This window comes from Geotrypetes seraphini, chromosome 2 (assembly GCF_902459505.1).
Source record: "Geotrypetes seraphini chromosome 2, aGeoSer1.1, whole genome shotgun sequence".
NCBI lineage: Eukaryota > Metazoa > Chordata > Amphibia > Gymnophiona > Dermophiidae > Geotrypetes > Geotrypetes seraphini.
Window position 1 is genome coordinate 413446879 of NC_047085.1, and position 14930 is coordinate 413461808.

Below are 14930 nucleotides of genomic sequence, written 5' to 3' on the forward strand. Positions count from 1 at the left end.
ATACCCCCTCTATCAAAAGAATTCTAGGCGGTTTACACAAAAGAGAAAAATCTGGACAATCAGCGAAATACAAAATATTAATAGTAAGAACACAGCATATTAACTAAAAACATAATAAAAAGTTTTAAGTTAATGCAATAAAATTATATTGAGAATAAAACATAAATTAAGAGATAAATTTATCAAATAATACTGTCTTAATTTCTTTTCGGAAGACACTGTAAGACAATATGGCTCCGCTAATATAGTTGCCCAACTAGGACTGTTGTTTACTTGCTTGAAATGCAAGCATCCTGTCTAAAAAAGAGCTGACTTTACATCCTAAAATCTTCGGGTATGCAAATAGATTACAATTCCTGGTTACCCTCATGGGATTATATAGCACGAAACGAGGTAACAAGTAGGTTGGAGCCAATCCCCAGACCAACTTGAAACAAAGGCATGAAAATGTAAACATTACTCGTGCTTCCACTGGCAACCAGTGTAATAATCAATAATAAAGACTGTTTTCTTAATTAATACAATAGCACATCTTTTAATTAAAGATCCATTATCCAAAACCTCCCAACATATGTAAGAAAGTCTGTGAAGCATTCTGCATTTTCAGGGAAAACCTCTCTGGAAGAGCAATGCCCCAAACACCCACTCCACGCTGAAGGTAGAGATTGAGGCAGGCATAGAGGTAAAACTGATGGGTATGTGCAAAAGCTTCTGTTGGAACTTGGAGTCTATGCAATACTACTGGTCCAGTGACCCTCCCCTCCCTCTGCTTGTGTGCTGCTTTTTAAAATCAGAAGCATGCTGCTCAGAGGAGTGAGGATGCTCATGGTACCAACAGTACTGCATTGTGCTCAAAAGTCTATGCAGCCATGGCTATGATGAACAGGATGCAGTGAGGAGGAGAATGATGCAAAAGGGAGGAGGGGGTATAGATGGAAGAAATGAGAGGAGAAGATCAATGGTCTAGGAGAGGTGAAAGAAGGGTGATAGAGATGGTGAAGTCTATTTAGGAGAAAGATAGAGGGAAAATGAGTGATGGAGATGCAAGGCATATATATGGAAGGTGGAAGGGATAGATGGGGAAGGTAAGAGAAGTAGAATTAAGAAAGGAGGAATGTGAGATGAGAGGGGAGAATGAAAATGAGAAGATGGAATATGAGTAGAAGACATGGAGTGTGAATGAGGAAAAAATAAGATAGAAGCATGGAGAGAGGAGGAAGAGGAGTGAGGAAAGAAAGGGAGATGCTTAAAGTACCTGAATAACTCACACTGAATTATCACTGGAAAGGTGTGAGCAAAATACTAAAAAAAAAAAAAAATGTAAAAAGAGAGCAATAAGGAAAAGATGATTAAAAAGTATTGTGTGGTAAGAGCATCGGGGTAGTTCTATGATAAGTAGTAATGGGTAAATGAGAGAATACTAAGGGGGTTAAATGGGTACGAGAAGGAAATTAATACAGAGATTCCAAGAAGCACAGCAGTCAGATCCCGAGAGGCCCCTCTGCTGGTGCTATGGTCTACTTCAGCTTAAACAGAAGCTGGGAAAGACTACTGCTTCAGACAAGCATAAAAAAATTCCTCCAAGTGCATGTTTCTTCGGGCTGCCGGTTAGACCGTGTTGAGCCTGAAAACTTAGACCTCCCCTCCCCCCATAGCTCCTCACAGGTCATTGGGGGGGGGGGGGAGAGCACCTAGCAACTGATAAAGTCCCAGGGACCAATATGGATGCCACACAGTCTGCGCTCATGCTTAGGAAATGACCAAGAGCAAACTTAATTACAAGGAGAATGGTCCCTGAGCTAGAAAAGTGTTGGTGCAGACTGGCTAGGTAGGTGCCCTGAACAGGGTTGCCCTCCCAACTACAGACCTCTGGCACTGATTCTATGTCTTCACCCAGGCAGATCTGCCCCAAGCATCCTGGGATCCTGTATAGCACCGATAAGCCTCTGAAAGTGGGCCTAAAAGTCCAAAAAATAACAAATCAAAAACAGAGAAGATCAGAAAGACACCTTTAACTCACATGAAAAATGAGCAAGAGCATGGATAGAGGAGGCAGAGCTGAAAAAGGTAATGATGCCTTCTATACAACTCACAGATGTGAATTACCCAATGGTTCAAGACTCGTATACCTTTTGCACTAGAACTTCTATTCTCTGTATCACCTTCTTTTATCTTCCTTTGTTGATTTTTTTCAAATGTTTCCTCTATTTTATTTAGATTTTTTTTTTCCATTTTTCTAGCCTTTCCTTACTAATTTGTTTTCTTTTTTCTAAATTTTCTCCTCGCTGATTTCTAAAATTCCTTCTTCAGCATTTCCTCTAGATGTTTCAACCCTGTCATCTTTTTTTGGTTATGTCATTCCTAAGATCCACCCATACTTTTTCATTTTGGGTTTGTATATGTGTGTCCTTAGTATGACTGGTTCTATCCTATCAAGATTTGTAGTTCCTTTCCATTATTATGATTATGCATTCCTTTCCATGATTATGATTACTGTGCACTCACACTAAAGATGGCACTATTTAAATCTGTTTCATTTATGGTTGGGAATCATATTACATAACTCTCCAATACTTTACCGTGCCTTTGTAAAAGGACCCCTATGTTAAGATGCAAGTTTCCTTACACCTTAGCACAGAATAATAATAATTGGATACCTTCTTCTTAGTTCTCATCAGATGACCTCCTTCTGACCAATCCAGAAACAATCCCAATTAGTAGTCTTTCACCAATTAATAGTCATTTTGTATCTTCGTGTACCAGCCTTCCAGAAAGGTGCCTCAGTAGATAACAGAGAGACACATACTGATCATGGAAGCTAATTTCTCCTATCCAAGTTTCCAAGTTTATTAAATATTTTGATTTATCGCCTATTCAAAATTCTAGGCGATGTACAAATTGTTCAAAAATTTAGGTAACATATCATTTAAAACATACAATAATTTGGGTAAAATAGGTAAACTTATTTAAATAGATATAAATACATTTAGGTGAGATATTTCTACATATAATAATAAAACAAAAGGGAAGTTATTTAATGGTTACATTCATTGTTAAGTTTAATAATTCAAGGGAAGTACATTAGGAAGGGAGACACAGACAATTAACGAAGAAAATTGGATTGGCAATGCAGAGGAGTTTAGTCATTAAAAGCATCTGTAAATAAAAAACTTTTAAGTTTGGTCTTAAATTTTTCTAAGTTTTTTTCTTGTCTTAAATAGAGTGGGAGATCATTCCAGGACTGAAGGGCTGTTATGGAAAAGATTGTATTACGCCTTGTGTTAATAACTTTTAATGAGGGGATAGCTAATAGGTGTTGATCTTGTGATCTAAGAGATCTGGAGGTAGTATAAGGTATTAAGACTCTAAAAATAAAGGCAGGAGTTTTGAATTCTAAAGCTTTGAAAGTAAGTAGGCATTGTTTATATATAATGCGGTGTGCTACCAGGAGCCAGTGTGCTTTCTTGATTAATGGTGAAACATGATCAAATTTTTTGGCTTTATAAATAATTTTAATGGAGGCATTCTGAATTATTTGTAAGCGCCTAAGCTCTTTTTGTGGCAAACCTATAAATAAGGCGTTACAGTAATCAATTTTAGAGATTACAAGGGAATGAAGTAAGATGTTCAAAGATTGTGCACATAAAAATTTTGATATGGATCTGATCTGACGGAGTCTGTAAAAGGTAGATTTGACTACTTGACTTATGTGATTGTGAAAAGATAATTTATTATCAAATATTACTCCTAAAATCCTAATATTTTTGGCCATCTGCAGGGGAATGCCTTTGATAGAGATAGGAAAGGAAAGTGTTTCACAGTCTTTCCAAGGAAAGAGCATAGCGTTGGTTTTCTGAATGTTTAAAGCTAATTTATTAATTTCGAGCCAATATTGAATTTGATCCAGTTTATCATTTATTATTGCTATTTCTTGAGGATTTTTGGAATTGATTGGATGTAATAGTTGTATATCGTCTGCGTAGGCAAATACTGTAAATCCAATGGATTGACACAATGTCATCAAAGGGGCTAAGAAAATATTAAATAAGATAGGCGAAAGTATTGATCCTTGGGGGATTCCATAAGGCAGTGAATAACTATTTGAGGTGACATCGTTAAAAGAGACAATCGATGAACGGTTATCGAGGTAAGACTGAAACCAAAGCAGAACTTGATCAGTTAAACCGATTGATTGAAGCCTATTTATTAAAAGACTATGGTCAATAGTGTCGAAAGCAGACGATAGATCAAGAGAAATCAAAATTACGTATGTATGGTGATCTAAATGATATAATAAAGATGTTGTTATACCAATTAGAGAGTGTTCTGTGGAATGGTTTTGTCTGAATCCTGTTTGATTTGGATGCAGTACGTTGGTTTTTTCAATGTATTCTGATATTTGGTTAAAAACGATTTTTTCGGTTATTTTAGCTAAGTACGGAATATTAGCAATTGGCCTATAATTAGTTTTTATATCGGAACCTATTTTTTGATCTTTAAGAACTGGGCGTATAGTGGATTTTTTCCAGGCTGGTGGTACTTTACTTTGTTGTAGACTAATATTGATTAAAGTATGTATGTAGGGATCAAATATACAAAAGTATTTCTTGAGGATAGTGGGGGATATTGATTCATTGAATGTTCCTTTATGATTGATGGTTTTAATAATCATTTCTAATTCTTTAAGACTGGGAATGTTAAACTGAGAACATTTTGAAGTGAGTGAAGAATTAGATTCATGCTCTAATGTAATTGCAGATTGATGTTGTAATGTGAAGTTATTTCTGATTTTTTTAATTTTGTCAACGAAACTGTCTGCTAATTCTTGTGCGGTTGGAAGAGGTTTAATGTCATGTGAAAGGTTTTTGGATTGCTGATTAATTGATTTTAAAATATTATATAGTACAGTAGTATTCTTAGCCTGGATAATTTGCTTTGAGTAATATTTCGATTTTGCATGAATTATTTTTTCTTTGTAGTATGTTGCATGGTCTTTAAATTTTGAAAAATTTGAGAGATTTTTGTCTTTTCTCCATTTTCGTTCCAACGAACGAAGTTGTTTTTTAATTAGGTCTAGTTCTGAATTAAACCATGGATTAATTTTCTGACGTGATGAAATATATTTTGTTTGAGTTGGGGCTAGTTTATCAATTAGGAGCTGGGTAGCATTCTGCCATTTATATAAAAGGTCTTCTATAGTAGTTGATTCTAAATCTCCAAAGTCTAGGCAAAGATTTGATGAGATGGATTCGGCTGATAGTTTCCTAAAGTCTTTAAATTGTCTAATTTGGGAAGTTTTGTTTGGTTTCGATGGTACTGCTGTAATAGTTATTGATATTAGATAGTGATCAGACCAGGGTACTGGCTGTGAGGAATGAAATTGAAAGTGAGATTTATTTGATGAAGATGTAGAAGTTAAAATCATATCAATTGTGTGACCAGCTATATGTGTTGGAACTGAAAATAGTGGAGATAATTCTAACAATCTAAGATGAGAAAAAATGTCTTTAGTATAGTTATTGTTTAAATCCTCGAAATGAATATTAAAATCTCCTAAGACCAGAGGATTGGAGCTAGATGACCCAAAATCAAAAAGCAGTGATTGTAAATAGAAGAAATTATTACTATTAACTGGAGGTGGAAGATAGATTAGAAGAATATCTAATTTAGGTTTAGTCCTTAGAGAAAATTGAAGAAATTCGATTGGGGTGTTTATGGGGGATGAATCTAATCTTAACACTAATGAGTCTTGAAAAATAACTGCTAAGCCTCCTCCCCGTTTTTGAAGACGATGATTAAAGATGAAGGAAAAACCTGGGGGGCAAGTGTAAGAAAGGTAGGCTTCTTCTCCCTCAGTGAGCCAAGTTTCTACCAAACATAGTATTTTATATGATGATTGTGTAATAAGATCTTTCACCAAATGATATTTGCTTTTTAATGAGCGTACATTTATTAACCCTATTTTTATTTGATTTGATTTAGCGTGGTTTATTGTTTCGATTTTTATTAAATTTGAATCCTGGGAAGGCAGTGAAGTGTTGTTGGAGAACGTTGAGTAGTAAGATTTGGGAGGTCTGTGACCTAATTTAACTGGGATTTCGTAAGCTAACTTATCCATTTTTGGGTGGACGGAGAAGAAACTAGGAAAAGAACTACTTGGTGTGATTAAAAAGTAAATCGAAAGTATATTAATTATTAAAAAGGAAAGGAAAAATACTTTTAGTATGAATTTACCTAATTTAGATAAGTAGTTTGGTATATATTTATTCGGTCGCGCACAAATGAGCGCAATAAGGAGCAGGACCTGCTCCTTAGGTGCGCTCCTTTGGCATGCGCCGCAAGACAGCCGAGTTTAAATGCCATGTACCGGGATTTGAAAGGGGCGGAGTCCACAACGGGCCGCCGCTATGCGGCGGCAAAGGTCAGATGACAGACTGTAAAAAAGGTAAAATTGAAATAAAACAAATGAAAACTTAAAAGCAAACGTTAAAACTTTTAAAACAATTATATGAAACAAAGTGCCACGTGCAAATAACCTAAGGTGCTAGCGTGCGCCGCAAGACAGCTGCCATGTACCGGGATTTGAAATGCCATGTACCGGGATTTGAAAGGGACGGAGTCCACAACGGGGGAGAGACATACTGATCATGGAAGCTAATTTCTCCTATAACTTTCTCAGGAGCTGAGTTGGGCAGATGTCCTTGACTGGAGAAACACAGAGTTCTTGTAAACAAGTCCAGAATGTACTTGGTAGGCAGCAGGCAGCAAAGATGATTTCTTCTTTTTTCTTCTTGCAAAAGATGGTTCAGGCTTTGTGACATCATAGAGAGGCCTATCTTCAGGTGTGAACAAGGAATCACCCCTAAAGTTCTGGATGGAGACCATTCATTTAGTCATTGCCTCGGTGGCGCTAAGGGAAGTTCTGGCCTCTTTGGAGTATTCTGCCTCCAGGAAGAAGCTGTGTGAATTGCTCTCCGTTAACTCCATGAGACATTCTTTATCTTTTTGAATCAACTACACCCATTACTAAAAATTTTTGTAAATCATCGTTGGCTCCCTGAGGCAGGAACGAAACGTGGCACGTCGGAACCTGCAAAGCTATAAGATAAGTTTGCTGTGTTTTCTTAAATGATATGACGTACACAAGTTATGAATTTCTAGCCCCAGTGGCATATGATTATACAAGTATTAAAATTTGAAGTTGCTTCTTATTTTTTGTATATGCGATGATTGGGCAGTGAGGCGGTAGTGTCGGGGTTTCCCCCACTTATCGCCTCCATGATTCTGAGCATAATATTTATTAACACTGCATATACCATTGACACAGTGTACCTATAAACATCATTAAGAGTGATTTATTTTGCTTTCCATATTTATGGAAGCAGATTGCTTATGTAACAGTGAGAGTGTTTCTTTAATCCAAGCTTCCAGAGTGCATTGCTGTATCCCTGGTGGGCTACAGTTTTGTAGATCACTGTGTTCAGTTTTTCTTGTTTTGTTATCTGCATAGAACTGGAAGATTTTGCAGAATAAAATAGTGTTGTTATGATACCCCCCTCCCTTTTGCTTGTTTCTCTTGTGGGTAGAAAGCAAAGCAGTCTCCATCTTAGCTAGACATTGTTCCTCATCTAGATTACAATTTGCTAGCCTAAATACAACTTGGTCAATTAAGTCTGGAGCATACTGTTATTCTGCTCAGAGTCTGCAATACACACTCCTGGCTTTGTGCTGGTCGAGTGTATATTCTGTAGAAGAAATCCCTCGAGAATAACTGAACTGTGAGTTTATTTCTTTGTTTTAAATTTAAATTAAAGAAGTTTGTTAAAAGGAACTTTGGTGTGTGGCTGATAACGTTAATGTTTAATGAGTTTATCTGTCTGGGACCCTCCGGGGTAAGCAAATTCCCATTTTTCTGACTCACAGAAAGTTCCTGAGAATCCATGTGCTGGGGAGACATTTTCAATTCATGGCGCTCCCATTTGGTCTGGCAACAGCACCTCACACCTTTACCAAGTACAGCAGTTCACTTGCGCAAGGCAGGGATCCAGGTATATCCATACTTGGACGATGGGTTGATCAGAGTTCCCTCCAAGGACAGTGGGGACCAAGTGGTGGCACAAGTTGTCTAATGTCTGTAATGAGCCACCTGGAGTTGATGCAATCCCTAGAGTACTTGAGGATCCGCTTTCACATGGCAGAAGGCTGTATTTTTCTTCCAAAGCCACGCAAACTGAAGCTAGAGATTCCTGGCGATGCCAGCTCCTAATGCTTGGTATTATATCCAGGTGTTGGGGTTGAAGATAGTGACAATAGAAGTTGTTCTTGGATGAAAGCTCACCTACGCCCCCTTCAAGACGCACTATTGGCTTGTTGATCTCTGTAGATGGATTCCCTCCAGATGCCGCTGGCTTGGACAGTGGGGACGCATCAAAGTTTGCTTTGGTGGCTCTGGCCAGAGTCAGTATTGAATGGCTTGATTCTCTGCTTCTCCTCTTGGGTTATCCTGATGACTTTTTTTGGGTTGGGGAGGTCATTGCAATATTCATCTGGTTCAGGGCCGATGATTGCACTCAGAGGAAAAAATAGTTCATAAACAGATTGGAGCTGCAAGCCATTCATTTGATGCTGCAGACATTGTAGACCAATCTAGAAGGCAAGGCGGACAGGGTCTTCTCAGAGATTTGCTGGCGGGGATGTGGGAAGCGAGGAACTAATCATATTTGGTGGCAATGCCCTAAGGCAAGGATGTATTGGACTATGATACTTGCTTGGTTGACTGAAATCTATGGGGTCCTGATTAAGAAAGATTTGGGATGTAGCCTTCTGAACCTTCCACCAGAGGGAATTCCGGCTAAATACCATAAATTTGTTGCCCTTGTAGTAATGGCAGCCAGACTGTCCTTGGCAGCTGCCTGGAAACAGCCTGGGATTCCCACTAGGTGGCAGGGGCGGCTTAAAGTGGTCTATGTTTGCTGAATGTCGAAACTCAGCACTCCGTTTGAACAGACTTTAGACACTTTTTGAGGATCTGGAATCCTTATATACAATTGTCATCTAAGATTACTTTTTGTGTCTGTGTGAGCACTGTGCCAACAAATTAGAGTACAGCTTTGTTTAGAGCAAATATGCTGACAAGTCTGGAAGCAATGTAAAATGATGTTTATCAGTGATATAATGTTTTCTAAATTGGAAAATAAAGAAAAATAAACTATAAAAAAATGTTTTAGCAAACGGGAGACTGCAGGAACCACATAAGTAGCAGCTAGGTTAGGTTCCACCTTGTTTTTAATGTTCCTTTTCGCACTGGCTTTCTTTCATTGTATTTGGTTAATGGCAGAACAGACTTAGCTTCACTGGGGAGTTCTCATGCCCCTCTTTCTTTTTCCTTTTGTAGTGGTTGTACGGCTTTGATATGAACTGAGGAGCAAGAGCTGGGACAGAGGAGGTGGAGCCGGAAAAGGTAGATGACACCTTCTACAGAACTCACAATTAGAGGTTAATTGCCCACTGACTCAGACTCATAGGCCTTTTTACTAGAAAGAAGATTATTGAGGTAAGAACCTAATTTTCCCATCTAGTAATTAAAAGCTTGAAAATTATTTTATTGTATCACCCTACTGTGGATATAATTGACAGCTGGGAAAGATCAGACCTCTGATGTTGAGTCTGGAGTCTAGGGGTAAGAGTGAGAATATACTGTATATGAGAGATGGTGAAGGGAGAGAAAGTTAATATAGAAGTTCTTGTTCCCTTGTCCACTTTGCTAATCTTGACATCCTTTCCTTTGGGTCCCTGCAAACACTGTGCTCTATATCAGATGGACCTGGTTGTTAAGCTTTTAAAAGTTACGCAGCAGGACCAGTTTTAAATTAGAAAACTGACTTTAGGCATTTGTGGCTATTGGACCTGAGATAAAAAAACAATGTTAGACTGGAGGAAGTACATTGGGGCAGTTAAGTGAGGGAGAAATAGAGATTGATGAATCAGGGGTTTCTGCTGTTGTCAAATTAGTGAGCAGAGTTAGGAATGCCTGTGGCAGAGATGGGAGAACAGGGGTGTGATGGAAGTGGCCAGTAGTGGAATGGGAGAGTTCAATATCCAGAATGAACTTGGTTCTAATCACGTCAGGTAACAGGTGCTCTACTGTCGTATTTTTACCTTCCATAGCTAGAAGAGGAGATTTCTGGAGTTCTTGAAGTAGTGGGAAGAGTTACACCTAAAGCAACTATCATGGGAGTATCATATATTCCATTCCGAGAAGAGAAATCTGCTTTTGGTAAATAAGATTTTAAGTGCCTTTTGTTACCTAGGAAAAGTAGAGTTTGATTAAATAGAAATAGTATTGAAAGTCTTTCTGTTCATCTTACCCAGTGGTCTCAAACTCAAATCCTTTGCAGGGCCACATTTTGGATTTGTAGGTACTTGGAGGGCCGCAGAAAAAAATAGTTAATGTCTTATTAAAGAAATGACAATTTTGCATGAGGTAAAACTCTTTATAGTCTATAAATCTTTCCTTTATCTGTTAGAGGAAAGATTTATAAACTATAAAGAGTTTTACCTCATGCAAAATTGTCATTTTTTAAATAAGACATTAACTATTTTTTCAACAGTTACAACGGGTCCTGAAGAACATTCAGAAGGTGTCACCCAATATTACTCACTGGGAAATGCAATTGAAAACTGTTCTTAGACTTTACATTCCACCGGAACATGCAGCCCGGATGGGGATTACTGCGTCACATTCTTGCCCGAAATGCAATCAGGCTCACGCATCTTTGAGTCACATGTTTTGGGCCTGCCCCGCAATCCAACAGTTTTGGAGACATCTGGGCCTATATACCACATCGCTTTGGGGACGGCGATGGCTTCCGCAACCGAGGGCGTTATTTTGATTTTATAATATAGCTTCGCCCAAACCCAGGGGAATGTCAGCATTTATCTCCAGAGCCCTTTTGATGGGAAAAAAAGCCATCCTCACCAACTGGCTCTCCCGTGATCCCCCGTCATATGCACAATGGAGATCCCTAATGATAGTGCACGCAACACTGGAGAGACGCATGGTGGGAGACTTGACTCTTGGCCCGGGTCGCAAATTTTGTCAGGTGTGGGAGCACTTCTGGCAGGACCTCACACCGCGTGCTCGCAGTAGACTTTTGAATCTTTAAGATTTTATTCCCGCTCTCAGCTGTTGGACTGGCCATGGACTCTTGGGGAGGGGAGGGGGGATGGGAGGGGAACTGATTATATTGTTGAAAATGTTATTTCCTGAATGGTACTACTGTTTGTATTTGCTTCTTACTGCTGGAATAATAAAAATCATTTAAACATAACTATTTTTTCTGTGGCCCTCACAGTTAAAGTTTAACATCTTTCCTTTCTCAGAACTGAAACATTTCAATCACTATATTGAAAATAAAATCATTTTCCCTACCTTTGTTGTCTGGTGACTTTATTTTTCTGTTCTTTTAACTATGTTTCCAGGCCCTTCTTGTCCATTGACTGTTTTTCTCTCCATCTTCACTTTCTGCCTTGCATCCATCTTTCAAAATAGAACAAAACACAATAAAAACCCTCTCATCAATACTGGGCAAGTTTCTCAAATAGTATCTTCATATAACATTTAAAGGCTTTTAAATATTTAAATGTGCTCATAAGCTCTTCAGCAAGGTGCTACAGCAGCGGTACAATGTCGCTGGAAAGGTGCTTGAATTTTAATCATAACACATTGGATGGAGCAAGGATACTTGCTTCTACTGGAGTGGCAAATGTTATGGCTCTACAAAAGTTGTTTAACAGTAGGACTCAGGCACTGCACACTGCAAATAAAATCAATATGAAAAGCTCATCCTTCTGGCTTCCTGATGTAGCGTAGCGAAACACAGACTGTGTTGGAGCCATGAACTGACCTTTTCAGATAAGTGGTCTACTGTTAAACAACTTTTGTAGAGCCATAACATTTGCCACTTCAGTAGAAGCAAGTATCCTTGCTCCATCCAATGTGTTATGATTAAAATTCAAACACCTTTCCAGCGACATTGTACCGCGGCTGTAGCGCCTGCTGAAGAGCTTATGAGCACATTTAAATATTTAAAAGCCTTTAAATGTTATATGAAGATACTATTTGAGAAACTTGCCCAGTATTGATGAGAGGGTTTTTTTTGTGTTTTGTTCTATTTTGAAAGTATTGCCCCCATCAAGTGGACTGTAATTTAAAATCCCCGGTCTGTTTGGATCAAACTTGCATCCATCTTTAGCATTAACTTAACATTCAATTTTTCTGCTTTCTTCTCAAAATCTACGTTTCCATGTCTTACTTTCCCTTCCTATTTCTCTCTCCTTCCCTCCCCATTTTCATGGTCTGACTTCTCTCTCTCCTTCCCCCCCAGTATAACATTTCTCTTTCCCTTCCTCCTTTCTGGCCCCCTTCCCAGTCCAACATTTCTCCCTCCTTTCCACCAGTCCAACATTTTTTTTTCTCTCTTCCTCCTGCATGCTTCTCCTCTGATCCTCCTTCCCTCAACCAAACAACATCTATCTCTCTCCTTCCCTGATTCTAACTTTTCACTCTGCCCTCTCCCCCTTCCCTAGTGTAACATTTCTCCTTCCCTCCTTTCTGTCCTCCCCATCCATCTTGCCCTCTCCATGAGTCCAACACTTTCTGCCTCCTGCACGCTTTCTCTCTGTCCTTGCCTCTTCCCTCAGTTGCATCCCTCCTTCCCACCCCCCAACCCAACATGTTCTCCCCATGCACCATCTCACCCTCCCCTCCAGTGTGTAGCACCTTTCTTTTCCCTCCCTTTCTCCCCTCGTCCAGCAGTACCCCTTCTCCCTTCCTTTCTCCCCTCGTCCAGCAGTACCTGATCTTGTACACAATCTCACACACTTGGCAGGAAGAGACGCTCCGGCTTTGGCATCAGCTGACTTGCAACTTCCTGCAGCCGTCACGTATGCTGGGACTCCTGCCTTCGCGTATCTGCTGGATATGCGAAGGTAGGAGTCCTGGCATACGTGACGGTAGCAGGCAGTTGCAAGTCAGCTGACGCCGGCGCCTCTCTTCCTGGCCAGAGTGTGGGATTAGGTACTAGACCGTGGACCGCAAAATAGCACCCGGAGGCCGCATGCGGCCCATAGGCCACGAGTTTGAGACCGCTAATCTTACCCATCCAGTGACTAATATAGAATGCAAACTGGACTATTTGTCTAGATAAGGGGTGTCAAATGTCGGTCCTTGAGGGCCGCAATCCAGTCAGGTTTTCAGGATTTCCCCAATGAATATGCATGAGATCTATTACCATATAATGAAAGCTGTGCATGCAAATCTCATGCAAATTCATTGGGGAAATCCTGAAAACCCGACTGAATTGCGGCCTTCGAGAACTGACATTTGATACCCCTGGTCTAGATTATCCATCCCAACTTTTTCTGACACAGAAGTGCTGTGCAGATTGTCACAACTTCCATAGTAAGAATTTATTTGACATCCACCCCATCCTGTGTGCCATGATCCATCCCATCATGTCACAGGGCTGCCCCAGGACAATTTTCAGTGCTTTTGTTATCCCAGGACAAGCAGGTAGCATATTCTTGACTGATGGGTGACGGCACCGACGGAGCCCCGGTACGGACAATTTTAGAGTGATTGCACTCTAAGAACTTTAGAAAGTTCTAGCTAGGCCGCACCGCGCGTGCGCGAGTGCCTTCCCGCCCGACAGAGGCGCGCGGTCCCCAGTTTTCTTAATTCCGCGGAGCTAAGAAGACGCGTGTTTCCAACGGCTGTTGGAAGTTTTTTTCTAAACTGTTCACTTGCCTTCCCGCTCGCGCGTATTTTTCTCTTCATTGTATTTCTTTCTTGTTCTTTTAACGTTTGTAAAAAAAAAAAAAAAAAATTGTTTTATTTTTTTCTTTTTTTATTGACTACCCCGGCGGGGCCTGTTGGCACCATCGAAGCCTCCGGCTTCGATTTTGCTACAGCGGTTTTTCCCTTCATGCCCCCGTCACCGGGTTTCAAAAAGTGTCAGCGGTGTGCGCGCCCTATATCCCTCTCCGACCCGCACAAGTGGTGCCTTCAGTGTTTGGGTCCGGACCATAGGGCTGACACCTGCACCCGCTGTAGTTCTTTACAAAAAAGAACTTTAAAGAACCGACAGATTCAGCAACGAATTCTGTTCGGCACCGACATGGAAGTTGCACCAGTATCGACATCGGCAACTTCCTCCAAATCGACACCGACTGTCTCGGCACCGACAGATACATCGCCGACGTCGATCCCTGTAGGTAAGCCGGCTAAGAAGCCTTCCCCTACTGTCCTAGGGCCACCAGTCGAACATGCAGTGAGCCAAGTCCTGCAGACTGAGCGCCGGCCCCGTAAACGCTCCGCTCCCATTGAAGTCACTGCCTCGTCATCGGCATCGACTTCACCCGAGCGTAGAGCGGCACCGAAGGTACCGAGCAAGAAAAGACCGGTACCGGTGCAATCGGGACCTACGTTGGATGAGCGCATTGCCTCTATCCTCCAGGCCCAACTTAAGCAGCAACTACAACAATTGCTCCCGGCTCTGTTGACACCGAATCCTCCAGTGTCGGTACCCAATGAGCCTTCGGTGCCGACCGTCGATCAACCCCTTTTATTGACATCGACTTTGTCGGCACCGCACAAATCCATGTCCATGCCTATTCTATCAGCGGAACCGAAACGACGTTCTGCTCCGGACACTTCTGAACCGGTACCGTTCTCTGAACCCCGTACCGTTCCACACTCCCCTGGTACCGTCTCCAACCGTTCGGGGAAATCGGTACGCAAGACTAAACATGTTGGCACCTCGACTCCACTTTCTCAGGGTCGTCTCCAATCGGTACGGGACCCTGACTTGTGGGATGACTCGGATGATCACCTCGGTACCGAGGAAGATTATTCATCTGAAGAGGAGGAT

The 14930-nt window shown here is 40.6% G+C and overlaps 1 protein-coding gene across 1 annotated transcript in view; it reads left to right on the plus strand.

Moving 5' to 3' along the window:
• RPA3 (replication protein A3) overlaps nucleotides 1-14930 on the plus strand; it is a 31997-nt gene that overhangs the window by 6318 nt on the left and 10749 nt on the right. Inside the window, exon 3 of the mRNA XM_033931028.1 lies at nucleotides 10168-10276. Within this exon, the coding sequence (XP_033786919.1) occupies nucleotides 10168-10276 (109 nt within the window). The remainder of the gene's footprint in view (nucleotides 1-10167; nucleotides 10277-14930) is intronic.